General features: G+C 54.2%; 2 protein-coding genes across 2 annotated transcripts; both read left to right on the top strand.

Moving 5' to 3' along the window:
• Positions 1-7,732, top strand: Dll3 (delta like canonical Notch ligand 3). Its single transcript, XM_005336483.4, has 9 exons — positions 1-166; positions 314-595; positions 1,312-1,369; positions 2,860-3,102; positions 4,141-4,355; positions 5,095-5,317; positions 6,303-6,882; positions 7,123-7,207; positions 7,522-7,732. The coding sequence occupies exons 1-9, from the start codon at positions 104-106 to the stop codon at positions 7,525-7,527; spliced, it is 1,755 nt and encodes a 584-aa protein (XP_005336540.2). The 5' UTR covers positions 1-103; the 3' UTR covers positions 7,528-7,732.
• Positions 7,733-12,744: 5,012 nt separating this feature from the next.
• On the top strand, positions 12,745-16,014 carry Selenov (selenoprotein V). Its single transcript, XM_005336484.3, has 5 exons — positions 12,745-13,649; positions 15,452-15,476; positions 15,598-15,651; positions 15,755-15,826; positions 15,921-16,014. The coding sequence occupies exons 1-5, from the start codon at positions 12,745-12,747 to the stop codon at positions 15,996-15,998; spliced, it is 1,134 nt and encodes a 377-aa protein (XP_005336541.2). The 3' UTR covers positions 15,999-16,014.
• The last annotated feature ends 1,089 nt before the right edge of the window (positions 16,015-17,103 follow it).

Genomic DNA, 17,103 nt, shown 5'->3' with positions numbered 1-17,103 from the left:
TGGATCCCCGGAGCCAGGCGGCTGCCTGAAGGGGCGGGGCCGTCCTCTCGGTTATAAAGCTCCAGAAACCAGCAGCTGCGACTCCCGGGATCCTGGAAAGGCCATGGTCTCTCTGCGGATGTCCCGGGTCCTGTCGGTGATCCTGGCGCTCTTTTGCCTTCCCCAGGTCAGAACACAGCGGAGATGCAATGAACAGGGATAAATGGGGCTGGACGGGGCGACCCACTGGTCTTAGGAGGGGACGCGGGCCGACGGACGCCTGATTCCCCGCGGTCCCCTCACCCAGTGCCCCTTTCCGCCCCTTCCACCCCAGGCACAGCCTGCCGGTGTCTTCGAACTGCAGATCCACTCCTTCGGACCGGGACCAGGCTCAGGGACCCCGCGATCCCCCTGCAGCGCCCGGGGCTCCTGCCGCCTCTTTTTCAGGGTCTGCCTGAAGCCAGGGGTCTCTGACGAGGCCGCCGAGGCCCCCTGCGCCCTGGGCGCCGCGCTCAGCACTCGCGGACCCGTCTACACTGAGCAGCCTGGAGCGCCCGCCACTGACGTGCCGCTGCCCGAGGGCCTCTTGCGCGTGCCCTTCCGAGAGACCTGGCCGGTGAGCCCCTGCCCTGGGCTACTCCCGGTGTTGGGCCTGATCCTGCCACCCAAGCCTTGATCCTCTTCTGTCGTCCAACTTTCAAGACCCTAACCGCATCCCCAGGGCAGCAAATTTCCAGACAAGTAACTACCATCATCATTCTGGGTTCTCAACCCTACTCACTGGGCTTCCTAAATGTTCTGATTCCAACTTGCCCTCTGGGGAGTCCAAATATTCTGACTTCAGCTCTACAGGCTGGGGACCCCAAATTCCCAGAACCCCAAACCCACCTTCTGAAAACCTTACATTCATAGAGCCCTGCTTTTGTTCCTTGGAGTTGCCTAAAATCCAGGATCCTCATCTTTGTCTCCAAATCTCCTTGCACTTAGGGACGCTTCCATGCTCTGTCTTGGGGACACCTATTAATTCTCCAGGATTTAAATTCTAGACCATTGGGGAAAACGACATTCCCTTTTCTAGTCTATTTCCTTAGCTGTAAAGTGGGGTCATTCTGATACTTCAGTGAACCCCTTTTGTGGGACTCAACTAGGGATCTTGAATTAAGTCCTTGCCATACACTGGTTAGCAAGGAGAGCTGACCGTATTGTTCCTTCTCCGTTCCGGTCCTTCTGGGAATTGTCCCTGAAATTGGCCACCACTCTCCACGTCTGGACTTGCCTTCTCTGATTACCTGCTGTGAACTTTCTGTCTTCCTCCCTTTCTACCACCAACAGGGCACCTTCTCCCTCATCATCGAAACCTGGCGAGAGGAGCTGGGGCAGCAGGTTGGAGGTGAGTGTGTTTGTCCTTGGGGCTGTGGTGGGGGCATGGATGTGGGATCCAGGATGGTGACATGAGGTAGTCTGTAAGGTGGAAAGTTCCTGAGACCATGATGTCACTGCTCCTGGGGAGCAGCGCTGTGGGTAACAGCTCCAGGGCTCTGGGCATCTCAAGAATAGAAATGTCCTGGTAGTGAATGTGGAGTCCATTGTCTTAGTAGAGGTTGGGCATTCCTAATCCAAAAATCAGAAATCGGAAATGCTCCAAAATCCAAAACTTTTTTTTTTCCCCCAGGACTGGGCTTGGAAGCCAGTTTCCCACATGCCAGGCAAGCACTCCACCACTGCACGATCCTCCCCAGCCCCTAAAATAAATCCTTTTGGAGAGCTGACATGATGTCATGGGTGTAAAATTCCACATCTGGCCTCATGTGGTGCACTAAAATGCGGGTGCAGTAAAAAAAAAAAAATGCAGGTGCACTTCTGGGCACGGTGGTGCAGGCCTGTAATCCCAGCAGCTCCGGAGGCTGAGGCAAGAGAATTGAAAGTTTAAAGCCAGCCTCAGTTACCTAACGAGGCTCTTAGCAATTTAGCGAGAACTTGTCTCAAAATTTATATATATATAACGTATTCCATGTTCACACTTGAGTCCCTGTCCCAAGATATCTCATTATGTAGATGCAAATATTCCAAAATCCAGAACACTTCTGTCTCAAGGTGCCCCTCCCTTGCCCCTTGGCATTGGTGATCAAACCCAGCATCTCATGTGTGCTAATGCTAAGCAAATGCTCTTATCCCTGAGCTGTGTCTCTAACCCAAAAGCTGTCTCCCGCCCCCCCCCCCAGATGCATCTCACCATGTTGCCCAGGTTGGGCTCAAACTCCTGGGATCAAGTGATCCTCCCGCCTCACCCTCCCCAGAGCTGGAACCACGTGCCACTGCACCCAGCTCTTTGAAAATTCTGGCCAAGGCATCCTGCATCAGTATCAGGCAAATGGGAGGAAGCTGTCTTGAACTGAAGCCACCAGAGCAGGACCTAGTATTTCACAGCCTTGCTCTGTCACAACCTGATTCCAAGAACCCAGGATGCAACGGGAGTCACCTCTGGCTCCTCTACGTGCATCTCCATCACCTTGTCCACCTAATGGTCCTGGGGAGCCCCCTGGGGCGCGGCAGCTTCGGCAGGGGGAATACTGGGTTTTGGGACATGGAGTGATCTTACCCTGGCTGGAAACTGTGGCTGTGAAGACCCACTGTGGGGTTCTGTCACCGTTTCGGCATAGAAAGTTCCTGGGGCACAGTGTTGGAGTGTGACACCCTCGTTCCGGGGAAGTGGACAGTCTTCCGCATCCCAAGGTCGGGGGCAATCTGGGTAAACTGATGGTCTAGTAATTGGAGTGTTTGTCACCACGTTAGACATGTTAGGGTCTCATCACTAGTTTAATACACAGAGTGTGGCCGGGGTCGGGTCGCGCCCACTCCAGCTCCTCGCTTCTCCCGCAGGGCCCGCCTGGAGCCTGCTGGCGCGCGTGGCCGGCCGGCGGCGCCTGGCGGCTGGTGGCCCTTGGGCCCGGGACGTGCAGCGCGCGGGCGCCTGGGAGCTGCGCTTCTCCTACCGCGCGCGCTGCGAGCCGCCCGCCGTCGGGGCCGCGTGCACGCGCCAGTGTCGCTCGCGCAGCGCCCCCTCGCGGTGCGGCCCGGGACTGCGACCCTGCGAGCCGTTCGAGGACGAATGCGAAGCCCCAAGTGAGTCTTACCAACCCCATTCAGTGCTCGGGGACACCGACTCCCCCTTGCTTCACTAGCGGGTTCCGATATCCTTCCGCAACCCAGCTACTTCCTTAAGGGAGCTGGGACCCTGGGCCCCTTCCTAGCTCCATTCCTGGTCCTCAGCCCCCTGTCACCATGCACCTAAACTCAGGACCCTAGACATCCCTCCAGCCCTGCCTGGGGACTCCAGTCCCCTTCCCTCTTCCCGGTACCCTTGTTGTCCTAAGTAGGAATTCCACACGCATTTCCAGAGGTGTGCCCCATTTCCTCCCCTAACCCGTACCCACCCCTTTCCTGAGGTTGGGACTCCACCCTCTTCTAATTCTGGGACGCTCCCTAGTTCCACCCAGAAGCGTCAGAAACGTCTCCCAATCACCCCTTCCTCCAGCGCCCCCACTTCCCCCAGAATCTTCCCTCCTCCTTCCCTGAGATTCCAGGCCAGAACTCAGTGGTTTTTTATTTTTTAAAATTATTGATTATTTTTTCCTTGAGGTGCCTGAGGTGGGACCCGGCCTGCTCACGTGCGGAGCCAGTGCTTTATCACGGAGATACATCCCGGGCCCCTCGCTGCTTTTTAAAGCTTGGGATCCCTAACCTCGACCCCGGGGTCCCTCAGACCTTTCCTCAAGTTTCAAAGCACTAGCTAGTCCCTAGGCTTCCAGATAACCTGGAGCTGCCCAAACCTTCCCCCACCCAACACCTTCCCACCTTCCCTGAAAGGCCAGGGGTCCCTCCCAATCCCAGATCCCCACCCTCATTCTCCTCTCCAAGCTCAGACTTGGCAGTACAGAGCCAAGGCCAGCAGCCTGGGTGCCAGTCCTCACTCCACTTCTGGCTGTGCAGCCCAGCTCACCTCTCTGGGCCTCAGTTTTCCTGTCTGTAAACTGGGAGGGTTGTCTGTCTTAAGGATGTGACAGGGTAGTGCACGGGAAGCACTTACAATCTCTGCTTCCCATCCTCTTGCCCTCGACCTTCTCCAACATCGACATTCCTCTTCTCTGCCTCTCCACCCAGCATGTCGGGCAGGCTGCAGCCCAGAGCATGGCTTCTGTGAGCGGCCAGATGAATGCCGGTGCCTGCAGGGCTGGACGGGGCCCCTCTGCACCGTCCCTGTCTCTACCAGCAGCTGCCTCGGCCCTAGGGGCCCATCGTCTGCCACCGCTGGATGCCTGGCGACTGGGCCTGGGCCCTGTGACGGGAACCCGTGTGCCAACGGGGGAAGCTGTAGCGTCAGTATCCCCTCTCCCACCTCCCCCTGATTAGAACTTTACCCTGGGAGTTCCTGAGACCCCTCTCTGGGGAGGAGGTCTGGAAGTAGCCATCAAGGAGGGCTTCCTGGAGGCGTCCAGCCTGCATGGGGCCTTGAAGTAGGTGATGGAGATGGGATCGAGGAGCAAAGACTGAGCGGAGGTACCGAAAGGTGGGAGTGGGAAGGAGGAGTGTGTGGGGCCACGGGCGTGGAGGTCCGGGGCTCCTGGAAGACGGAGTGAAGAGGTCAGAGGCTTCCTGGGCTAGCGCTTGAGAAGCATGGTTTGGCGGAGGGGTGGCCCAGTGAGTGGAGGAAGCAAAAGCACAAAAAGTGGGAATGAGCTTGGTGTCTGTACTTGGGCAACCTAGAGCCACTGCCACCCTGGGACGGTTAGGGGGATCACCCGGGAATAGATGGGGAGCAGCCCTCATGGAGGAGGTGGGCTCAGAGCTAGGACCTCAAAGTACTATTTGTGCACGCGGATGGATTCCGGAGCAGGCGGGCACAGAGCATTTGGAGGGGCAAAGGTATAGCCGTGGGAATGAGTGCGCAGGGTGACAGAGTGGACAAGGGACTGTCTGGGGAGGACTCCCAGGCAAGGACCCTGAATACTGGAGCTTGGGGCAGGACAAAGAACAGCCCCAATGGTTACGACTCCGGAGAGGGATGGGGTTTTGCCTCGAGAACCCTCCTGTTCAAAGCCCTCTTGCCCCTGCCAGGAGACACCCGGGTCCTTCGAGTGTGCCTGCCCCCGCGGGTTCTACGGCTTGCGGTGCGAGGTGAGCGGGGTGACCTGTGCGGATGGACCCTGCTTCAATGGTGGCTTGTGTGTTGGGGGTGCAGACCCCGATTCTGCCTATGTCTGCCACTGCCCACCTGGTTTCCAAGGCTCCAACTGTGAGAAGAGGGTGGACCGGTGCAGCCTGCAGCCGTGCCAGAATGGTAAGGCTGCGAGGCCAGAATGGCAGGGGATGGACATGGGGGCGGGAGGTCCCTGCATGGCTCAGATGGTCCTGGGTGACAATCCTGTCTATTCTGTAGCCTCAGTGTTTGGGCTCCTCCCTTTGCCCAGCCACTGTGTTCTGTAAAATGGGCAAGGAGATAGTCCCTATCTTATATTTAATTGTCAGGCGTCAATCTAGGCACTGCAGATTACAGCAGGGAAATATTCCTCGCCCCCTTGATGTGGTAGGAATGTGCCTGTCCTGTCGCGGACCAGCAGGGAGGCCAGTGGGGTTGGAACAGTGAGCAGAGAACAGTGGTGAGAGACTGACGCCAGGCAGGTGATGGTATTAGATCCTGTGGGACCTTCTGGGCAGCAGGAAGGGAGACTCTTGCTTTTACTTTGAGGTGGAGCCGCCACAGGAAGGTTCTGAAAGGGGACAGACCTGATCCCGGTTAAAAGATTAGAAGAGATCATGAATGTCAAGCGCCTGGCATGAAGTGTGCCTGGCACACTCTTAATGGAATGATTATGTCCGAAATAATGTGTGTTCACTCTGGCCACAGCAGTGTCCAGGCCATCTCTTGGGCTCTGCCAGTGGCTGCCTGAGCCCCTCACCCTCTGCCTATCCTCAGAGGGCCCCGAGAGGTCAGGGCTATGGGAAGGGGGCACAGGGCACAGTGATGGGGCTGGGATGGAGGAAGAGTTGGGAAGGGTTTTCCACGCGGGAGGGAAAAGAGGAAGGGCAGTCCTGGCGGAAGGTGCGGCCCAGGCCGGTTAACATGAGTCGAGGTGAGAACGGGGGAGACCCTGAGGGCTAAAGGGTGAGGCTGCGGGAGTCCAGGACTTCGGAATCGAAGCGCGCTGGTTTCCCCGGCAAACCGAGCCTGACCTTTGTGTAAGGGAACGGGGCACCCAGGGCGGCGACAGGGAGCAGAGAAACTGGGCGGGCGGGCTGCGCCGCTGACGCCCGCTTCCCCGCAGGCGGGCTCTGTCTGGACCTGGGACACTCCCTGCGCTGCCGCTGCCGCGCGGGCTTCGCGGGTCCGCGCTGCGAGCACGACCTGGACGACTGCGCGGGCCGCGCCTGCGCCAACGGCGGCACGTGTGTGGAGGGCGGCGGCGCGCGCCGCTGCTCCTGCGCGCTGGGCTTTGGTGGCCGCGACTGCCGCGAGCGCGCGGACCCCTGCGCCGCGCGCCCCTGCGCTCACGGCGGCCGCTGCTACGCCCACTTCTCCGGCCTCGTCTGCGCCTGCGCGCCGGGCTACATGGGCGCGCGCTGCGAGTTCCCGGTTCACCCCGACGGCGCGGACGAGGGGGTAGCGGCCCGGCCCAGCCTGAGGCAATCGGACCCGCAGCGCTTCCTTCTGCCGCCAGCTTTGGGACTGCTGGTGGCCGCGGGCTTGGCTGGCGCTGCACTCTTACTGATCCACGTGCGCCGCCGTGGCCCTGGTCGGGATACTGGGTCTCGCTTGCTGGCGGGATCCCCGGAGCCATCGGTCCACGCGCTACCCGATGCACTCAACAACCTGAGGACGGCGGAGGGCTCGGGGGACGGCCCCAGGTGAGGGCCGCCGAAGGATGCTTTGTCGCTATTGGTTGCGTGCATCCATCCCCACCGTGCAATTGGTCTGAGTCTTTGGTGCATCTTCCTGATTGGCTCGTACCCCTCTAGCCCTCTTCGGATTGGGTAGTTCCGGAATTCCCCCTCGTTGACCGCGGGTTCCTGTCCTTGATTGGTGGGGGAAACAAGATTTGAGAATTTAGAGGGATTTGGTCTTTCCTTCTTTCCTTCCTCCTACAGTTCGTCAGTAGATTGGAATCACCCCGAAGATGGAGACTCTCGATCAATTTATGTCATATCTGCTCCTTCGATGTATGCTCGGGAGGTAGCTACGCCCTTTGTCCTCACTGCCCACACGCTGGGAAAGGCAGCCCTGATTTTTCTCTAGTTCTCTGATTTTCTCTAATTCTGTCTGCGAAACAGGACAGAGCTTCTGCAAGGTCTCTAAGCCTGCCGTTCAGTTCTGGCTTAATTCTGTTCTGCATTCCTCTTGCTGTTGTTTGGGTTCCTTGGCCACTTCCTTGGAAGGCCCGTGGGCTCAAGAGGTCACAGTGGAGACCCTCAACCAGAGCTGCTTCTGGGGAGAGGGGTGGCGGAGGGGCAGCCCTTCTAATGCTTCTTACTCCTTTCCTTTTCTAGACCTGAACTGCCCCTTCTCCATCAGAGCCCGGATGTTGATACTTGCTTGCTAGTGGCCAATCTTGCCCCAGACATTTTGGAGTGCATGTTGGAAGGAGCGGCTGGGAGAACTGGACTGTTGGCAGTTGTACATAATGGTTATTTATATCCTGTTATTTTCTCTCCCCATCTTTCCAGAAATGTCTATAAAGGCTCTTATTTTGATCAAATATCTCAGGCTGAGTGCTTTATATTTGGTGTTAGAACTGAGGGGAGGAGAGATTCGACTCTCTTTGAGAATAATGGAATTCTTTATGTTGCAGAAATCAGAAACCACACAAATTGATTTAAATTTTTAAAATAACATTGTTAAAACACAAAATTACAACAAATCTGGTTTTATAGATCTTTACTGGATTTATTTGTGACTGAATTAGGTAGCCGTCTTTATCAAAAATGGTTCAGAAAACTCCCTTCCACCACATAGGCAGGTTGTAACTTTTTTGTTTGTTTGGTACCAGGGATTGAACCCAGGAGTGCTTAACCACTGAGCCACATCCCCAGCCCTTTATTTTTATTTAGAGACCAGGTCTTTCTGAATTACTTAGCATCTTTCTAAATTGCTGAGGCTGGCTTTGAACTTGCAATCCTCCTCCCTCAGCCTCCTGAGCCCAGATTACAGGCTTATGTCACTGAGCCACACTGCAGGTTATAATTTATCCTCAGGAAGTGATATACAGAAACAAGAAGTGAGGTAGACAGACAGACACTGGTTACAGCTAAGTGTCTGTCTTATTTGAACATTTGAATAGTTGGCTACTTGTGATTGGCTAAGACTCACCTACTTGTCACAATGGTAGGTACACTCTGCACATCAAATTAAATTGTAGCTTACTATGTAAGGATGCCACTTTTGGTCAAGCAATTCAAATTAACAGTTCATAAAAAATAAATAATCCTGTAGTGGCTTCAAGTAGGGCTAGACTCCAGCTCAGTGTCTTTTCCAATTGGCTCTTTATGTATGTGTGTGTGTCAGGGGACAGGTACTGGGGATTGAACCCAGGGATGCTTTACCACTGAGCTACAACCACAGAGCTGCTTTTTTTTTTTTTTTTTTAAATTTTGAGACAGAGTCCCGCTAAGTTGCAGAGGCTTCCCTCAAACTTGTGATCTTGCTGCCTTAGCCTCCCAGAGTCACAGGGATTACTGGCGTGTGCAAGCACGCCCTACTCCAGTGGCTCTCTTTACCCCTGAATTGCCTTCGTAGGTAGATACACCTCCGTAGGTCCTGGCTTGTCATAAGACCATCACTGAACAAGTTGCTAAGCAGCCTGACGTACTCTGATTAATCAGGCTTGTCATCTCCTTGCTGTGTGAAAGGGCGTCAAGCTGGCCTGCCCAAATCCCATGGAGTACGTGGGAAAGGGTACCACCCCAAGTTAGGGTTCCTTACTAGAAATGAGCACTGTGCCAGGAGGCAGACCAACAGAGCTGCCTTATGAGAAATGCTGAAGAAGTTTTTCAGGTTGGAGGCAAGTAAGACGAATGCAAATCCATGCCAGACAGCAGAGCACTGGCAGAGGAAGCGATGTCACTATAACCATAATCACACACGCGTATTTCTTTCCCTTTCATCTGGTTTAAAAAGCAGTTGTATAAGCGGAATCCTCTGGACTTAATTAAAAAAAATAAATAAATGAATTAAAAATCTTATTCTTGAACCTCTAAAACCCTGAACCAAAATGAACCTCCCTTTGCTTCCCCTGTCAGGTATTTCATGATAGTGACACAAAACTGACTGATACAGGAGCGTTGGCAGAGGGGCCTGATGGGAGCTATTGATCAGGAGCACTTGCTATGGTTTGGAAGTGGTTTCTCCTCCAAAGGTTCATTGGTCCCCAGTGTGGTGTAATTTGGGGCCACTGGTGAGGGTGGCACATCATGGCAGCCTTGTACAGGATCAACTGCTCACATTGAAAGCTAGGAAGCAGAGACCGTGAGACCCGAGGTTCTACCATCCCCTTGGAGGGCACACCCCCAGTGATCTGAGGACCTCCCACTAGGCCCCACCTCTTAAGTCCCTACCATCTCCCTACCAGGCTACCTGGGGACCAGTTCTTTTAACACACGGACCTCTGGAGGACACCGGTCCAAACCAGAGAAACTTGCATCGCAATTAACATATGCTTTTTTGGGTGGTGGTGGGGCACAGTCAAACTCAGCTATTGTTTTATGCAGTTCACAAAATCTGACTATTCCAATTTGTGTTACGTTTAGCAACAAAATGTTTGAAATAAAAGTATGGCTAATTGTCCCATTGTCTGTTGCTATGGATACTGCTGCATGAACTCAGTGGCATGAAACACTACTCCAGAGGCTGCAGGTTGACTGGGCTTCCATTGCTCTGGGCTGGGCTGATGTGGGAGGGCCCCAGGAATTTGAGCCTGGTGGGTGGGGGTGGGGGGGGCTCTCACCCTCTGGCAGGCTGGCTCTGGTTTGTTCTCCTGGCCAAGACAGGGGTCTAAGAGAGAAAGAGGACTCCGCTGAACATCTTCACTTCACCTGTGTCCTGTCAATCAAAGCCAGTCACAAGGCCAGGGGTGGGGAAATGGATTCCACTTCTTGAGGGGAGAAGGACAGAGTCCCATTTCTAAGGGTATGGATGGGGAAGGGGGTATTTTTGCCCTCCGTCTCCAACACTGAACACCTTCCCCTTGGGAGGGAAAGCCATCCAGATTGTTGGTACAGATGCCCTTTACTGAAAACAAACAAAACAAGCAACAAAACAAAAAAACCCTAAACTCCAAAAACCAAGCTAGTAGTCGGGATCCCTCTAAGACAGGTAAGAACCCAGTCCTTGGCAAACCGTAGGAGCCGGCCTGGCAATGCTAGTGTCACCTCCAGTGTTCTGGTGGGAATAAAGGGAAAGTGCTAATACTTTGACTTGTCCCTGTTTCTCATGTCCTGAGACTTCCTTCCAAATGAGATGGAACAAAACTAGCCAAAAGGGCTAGTCGTGCCAGACTGAACCCAATAATTGTTCAGAACCTGGTGCATCAGGACTTAAAGGCGTCTGCATCCAGGGCAGCTCCTGGCATTTATATATATATGTGACTAGTAGAAAGGGGGTAATCTTCCCTAATTTGGGGAATGTCCTAAGACAGTTCATGACACTCCTAATGCTGTTTGTATGCTTGAAAAAGCCTACATGGGTACAGATATGAGTACATGGGCTCAGATCTTGGTTCTGCCACTTGCTAGGATGAGCCACTTCACTTCTTTGTGCCTTTATTTCTTTATCTGTAAAGTGGGAAAATAGAATCTGCTTCATAAAGTTGGGTGGATTAATGAACAAGTGCAAGGTTTTATAACAGAGCCTGGACTGTAACAAATACTCAATTAATGTTAACTCTCTATTATGCTATGAGGAAAAACAACTTCACAGAGGGGAAACTGAAGGCCAGAGAAGGGTCGAGACTCACCTGGCATCAAACAAAATTAAGTGTCTTTCCTGGTTTTTGAGACCCAGACCCAAATTTTAGCACCTGGAGGTTGGGCGGGTCGTGCCTCTCCCCTCCTCAGAACCCTTCCGTCTGAAGCAAGTCCAACCTAACCGTATTGTACTAGTGTCAATATCTTGGTTCCAACCATGTATCATGGGTCCACAAGGTATTACTATTGTAGAAAATGGGAATTACACAGGAATTTTGTGTCCTACTAATCCAATTTCTTATGTTAAACTATTTCTAAATAAAAATGTTATATATATTTGAATTGCAGAATTACATATTATAAAAGATTGTGCACTTGCAGACATGTGCAAACTTTGTAAAGAGCATGCAGGGGTGTGGCTGCCAAGTTCAGGGCCCAAAATCACCCTCAGGATTGATAATCCGATGGAAGGATTGACCCTCTGGGTCAGTTGTGGTGCATCACAGAGGAAGTATAGGGATTAAAGTCATCAAAGGAAGAGGGGCAGAGTCCAGGGGAGTCCCTACTATGAGCGTCTGGGAGTCCTGGTTGGGGAGTCACAGTTGGCATGACTTCCCCAGGAGACAGTGAGATGGGCATGTGCCTTGCTAGCCAGCGGGGTGCGCCTGGAGCTTTAGGGTCTACAGTTTTTATAGGGGCTTAGTCAAGTAGGTGTGGTCGACAGTCCAAGTGGCTGACCTTAGGAGTTGCCAGCACTTCCCAAGGTTGAGGTGACAGTGTGGCCCAAGACCCTACCATCAGTCACACTGTTAGCACAGACTGGTTTGGTTCAAGGCTCCAGCTTAACTACACAATGTTCTTAGGAAGGACATTCCAAGGGCTTAGAGATCATTCCCAGGAGCCAAGGGCAAGGCCAGACTCTCTTTGGACAAGGTTAATCACTTACTGCACCATGTATTAGCTAAAAAGCCTCCCAGGCCTCCATGTCCTCAGTGGCCACTGCTCTCTGCTCCCCGTGGTGCCTGGGCTTCAGCCCTGTGAGCCACTGTTCACTCCTAGAACAAGCCAGGATTCCCCTCTGCCTCCAGCTTTACCTCCTTAACTCCTATTCCTTGTGTCTTTCATTAGTTCCACATTTATTGAGCACCTCCTGTGTACTGGGCCTTGATCTAGGAGTTGGGGACTGAACAAGATAGACAAATCCTCACCCTGAACAGTGCTCAGTGAGAGTCCTTCTCAGAGTGTGGAGGCCACAGGACCCTGGAGCCACCAGCTTGGGTTTGAATCCTGCCTCTGCTACTCATCAGTCTGCGTGATGCCTAGATTTAGTCCTGGGTAATGATAATTCTGCGTGGTGGTTTTCACCAGTTTTCTTGAGCGCTCCAGTTGTTGCTTTTTCCTCGGAAGCCCTCTCTGATGGCTGAGACTGGTTGCACCTGGGCTGCCACTCTGATGGACAGGGACCAGGGCTTTCCTGATCCCTCCTCTGTCCCTAGAATCACCCAGCACAGAACAGGCACTCTCAGTAAACCTATGCCCAACACAGGAATGTCAACAGCAGCTGCGGGATGTACTGGTTTCTTACCCTGACCGTGGCCACCCAAGGGGTGGGAGAGCTGGAGGTCGCGCCATACCCCAGGCCTCGGTCTGTAGAACCTCCGCCCGAGTGGAACTCGGTGTAACAGTGCCTCCGTGTGGGCACCTCTCATTTTAGAACCCTGGTGCGGAGATGCTCTCTTCCCCGAAGGAAGCGGGGTGGGGCGGGACTCAGGACCCGGGTGACCCGGGTTACCCGGGTCCCACACCGTCCCCATGAACAACCAGGCGGGGGCCCCAGCCCCCTCCCCAACCCGGCCCTCCACCCTGGTCAGGGCTTCGACCCGAACCCCAACCCCAACCCGAACCCCGAACCCAGTCCGGATGTCGACCCCTGTCCAGATCCCGACTCCAGTCGGAACCCAGGCCCCGATCCGGGCCGTGATCCCAGTCCGAACCTCCATCCAGTCCCGGGCACCGAACCCAGTTCGGACCCAGGCTCCGGTCCGGTTCTCAGCTCCGACCTCAGCTTCGGCCCCAGCCCCAGCCCCAGCCCGGGTCCCGACCCCAGCTCCAGCCCCAGCCCCAACCCAGATCCCCACCCGGACTCCGGTCCCGACCCCAGTTGCAGCCCCAGCCCCGGTCCCGACCCGGACTCCGGCCCCTAACCCAGCTGTAGCCCCAGCCCCAGCCAAGATCCCGACCCGGGCTCCGGTCCCGAACTCAGCCAGGGTCCCGACCCGGACTCCGGTCCCGAACCCAGCCCCAACCCCAGCTCCAGCCCCAGCACCGTCCTGGGTCCGGGCCCCGATCCCCGCCGCGGTTCCGGCTAAGGAATCGCCCGCGACCCCAGCCCTACATTTGGATCCGCCCGCAGAACCTGCTCTAGAGTCTCCGGCCGAGACTCCAGCGCCCACGCCGGACCCAAAGCACTTCCCATCCTTCAGCAGCCTCGCAGGGTCCGTCCCGGGACCCTTTCCCGCGCCCACTCCTCTGGCCTGTAACGTACAGAGATCCACTGCGAAGGCAGACCTAGCAGCCACCCAGTCAACGGATCCCCCCGCTTCTGGACCCATCCCGGGGACCAGCCGGCTGTCCATCTCCATTTCTACTAACGCAGTCGCCTCCACCAACGAGAACTTCCAAATGGGGAACAAGATCTTGATTCGAGTGACCTACTGGTGAGGGACGCGCCTGCCCACACCGGCCTTCCTCCCCACGCAGGGCTGGGTCGGGGAGGCTCGGGGCTGTGGGGGTGGAGCTCCCGGGCTGGGCGAGGAGGAGGAGTCAGGTGGAGCCCCAAAGTACCCAGACTCCCCCAACCCCGCAGTGGGCTTAGCCCCGCCCATCCTCGTGTTTGGGGCGGGTTCAAACTCCTGCTCGGGCTCTGAGCTTCATCCGTTCATTTTTATTCATTCATTCATTCATTCATTCATTCGTGTGATTTCTGCCTCGTGGCTGCTTCTTGCCTCTCATCCTTTGTCACTCACTTCCCAGCGCTCTGCCTGCCGCGAGCCAGGCCTGCGCTGGGAAGACGGTGCTGAGCATCGGGACTCGTTCGGCTCCCTTAGCGCGAGGTCTGGCGGTGCAGCCCAAAGCCAGGGTGCACGGAGATGAGCTCCCTGAGGGAGGACAAGGGGTTAGCGCACTTTAGGACTGCGCGCTCAGGAACACCCCTTTTCAGGAGGTGACTCTTGAGCTGACACTCCACACTTAGGAGGAGGCGACGGCAAGTGTAGCGTGGGGGAGGGGTAGTCAAGGTCGCCGGAGCAGCCAGTGCGAAGTCTGGAGGGGGCTGGAGGCCGTGCGGAGGCCTAAGCCTCTCTTTGAATCAACAATGAGAACAAAAATAACAGTAATGACTTTCCTTGACCTCCTCTGGGGCCCAGGGCTGAATGCAGCTCAGACAGTCTTCCGTTCTGATCCCGGTGCGGCTTCTGCCCCAGGCCTCTTTGCACCTTGTCTTTCCCTGTCTCTCCTCTTCTTGTCTCTGCCCCGTGTCTGTCTCTCTCCCAACTCGCTGTGGCTCTTTTTCCTGTGGCATGTGCCTTTCCTCTTCCCCAGTTCGACTGGTTCCTTGTCTCCTGTGCTCTTCTCGCCCCAGCTTCTCCTCTCTACCGGTTTCTCTGACTCCATGGGTTCATTAATTCACTCATCCAACAACCAATTTCTTGGGTACTTACCCTGCCTCAGGCGTGGTTTGTACCATCAGGGCTACAGGAGCCAACAAGACCAGGGTCCCTGTCTTGGTGCTGCTGGCATGCTGGGGTGGAGAGGAGACAATAAAGCATAAATAGGACCCACAAGGGACCAGTGCCATGGATAAAAGGCATCTTTGGTGTTGCAGTGTTGTGGTGGTGGTGGTGGTTACAAGGAATTGAACCCAGGGGCACTTCACCACTGAGCCACATCCCCAGTCCTTTTTTTTTTTTTTGTATTTTATTTAGAGACAGGGTCTCCCTGAGTTGCTTAGGGCCTCGCTAAGTTACTGAGGCTGGCTTTGAACTTGCAATCCTCCTGCCTCAGCCTTCTGAGCTGCTGGGATTACAGGTGTGCATCACCATGTCTGGTTTGGGGGTTGCCGTTTTAGCTGGCGAGGTCAGGAAGGCTCACTGAGAAGCTGATAGAGTAAAGACCTGAGGAGGGGAAGAGAAGGAGCCAGCTGGGCACTAGAGGAGCATTCTGCAGAGAGAAGCACAGTGGGTGCCTGGTGTCAGAAGCCCAGCTAGGGGGCCTCTGGGCAGAACAGGGTGAATAGTGTAGGACAGAGGGGGAGGAGGTGGGGCAGAGGGATGACAGGACAGGTCATGAGGCAACTTCTGGGCCATGGGGCAGACTGTGGTCCCTTTCCCTGAGTGAGATGGTTCAGGGGAGGGTTCTGACAAGGGGAGGAGGTGATCTGACTCAGGCGTTTCTGGGGAACCTTGGGAAGTACTGATGTGTGTCCCCCCCCTCTGCCTCCCTCCCACTCTCTGCCTTCTAGTGGCCTCTGAAGCTATAGCTTTCGGGTGAGTAGTTTGGCCTTGGAGGTGGTGGGGAAAGAGTGGGACATGAAAACCGGGAGGAGTTGGTTTCCCTTCCTGTGACCCCATAACCCTGTGACCCTGCGATCTCATCTCCTTTCCTCAGTATATACTACTGAAGAAGAGTCTGGAGCAGCAATTTCCAAATCTCCTGTACTTTGTAAGCGGGTTGATGGCTGGGGAGTGGGGACGTCAGCGCTTCCGACCCTCCAGGGCTTGGAGGGGAGCGCTCAGCCTCTCCCCATCCCAACATTCCTTCCCAGGACGAGGGGGTAGCCCAGGCCACAGGGGAGTTTGAAGTGTTTGTGGAAGGGAAACTGGTCCATTCCAAGAAGGTGATTCTGAACAAGGGGCCTGCACAGGGAAGGAGGGTGGGGCTGGGGGCCTGGGGGAGGGAGACATATCTGAGTCTTTCCCTTCCGTGCCCAGAATGGTGATGGCTTTGTGGATGATACCAGCCTTCAGAAAATTGTGAACGCTATAGATGAGGAGATCAGGAAAAGGTAGCAGGCAATGGTGGAGCTGGAGGTGAGTGAGATCCTGCAGAGGAGTTGGAGGGCTGGGTTTGGGGTGGCAGGTGAGCAGGACAGGGCCCCATCTAGGGTTCTAGCTCAGCTGGTCTGACTCAGCTGGTCCTCACTGCTGTAGTTACCTAAACTCTCCTCTGAGCCTCAGTTTTCTCATCTATAAAATGGCTCTGTTGAGGTGATTTCAAGAGATGCCTCCCATCAGGTAGCAAATAGTACTTGTTCCAAGTAGGGCTCAGTGGATGTCAAATATACTTCCCCCCCAAACAAAGAGCCTGCTTTTGTTGTTGTTGTTGTTGTTAGCTTTTAGTTGTAAAGCTGTGCTATCCAATAACAGCATCACTTGTAAATTTAAATTATTTAGAATTAACTACATTACAGATTCAGTTCCTGAGTTGTACTAGCTACATTTCAAGTGCTCAGCAGGCACATGTGTGGCTAGTTTATTGGGTTGGATTACAGGTACAGAACACAGAACTCATCCTGGCAGAAAGTTCTAATGGAAACATTGTTCTAATATATTAGTATAATGCACCATAATTTATTGGCCACCAATATTTGATTTTTCTGGGGGGGGGGCACTGGGGATTGAACCCAGGAGCACTTTCCCACTGAGCTAAATCCCCAGCCCTTTTCATTTTTATTTTTTTTGAAACAGGGTCTTGTAAGTTACTGACAGCTTTGTTAAATTGCTGAGTCAGGCCTTGAACTTGTGAGTCTCCTGAGTTTCTGGGATTGTAAGCTTGCACCACCGTGCCCTGCTCCAATATTGGATTTTAATTTTATCTATGTATTTTTATGATACTGAGGATTGAGCCTAGGGCCTCACACAAGATAGGCAAGCACTCTACCACTGAGCTACATCCCCAGCCCCCAATACGGGATTAAAAAAAAATCTTGTGTTTTTTAATTTAATTACTTTTTGTTGTTATTGCTGAGCTGGGGATGGAACCCAGGGCCCTGTGCACACTAGGCAAGTGCTGTGCCATGGGACTACATCTCCACCCCCACAAGACTGGAAAATAAATAAATAATTATAAATATATATATATATATATTTTAGTTGCAGATAGACCTTTATTTTA

This window comes from Ictidomys tridecemlineatus, chromosome 15 (assembly GCF_052094955.1).
Source record: "Ictidomys tridecemlineatus isolate mIctTri1 chromosome 15, mIctTri1.hap1, whole genome shotgun sequence".
In the NCBI taxonomy this organism is placed as follows: domain Eukaryota; kingdom Metazoa; phylum Chordata; class Mammalia; order Rodentia; family Sciuridae; genus Ictidomys; species Ictidomys tridecemlineatus.
This window is presented reverse-complemented; position numbering and strand designations above follow the sequence as displayed.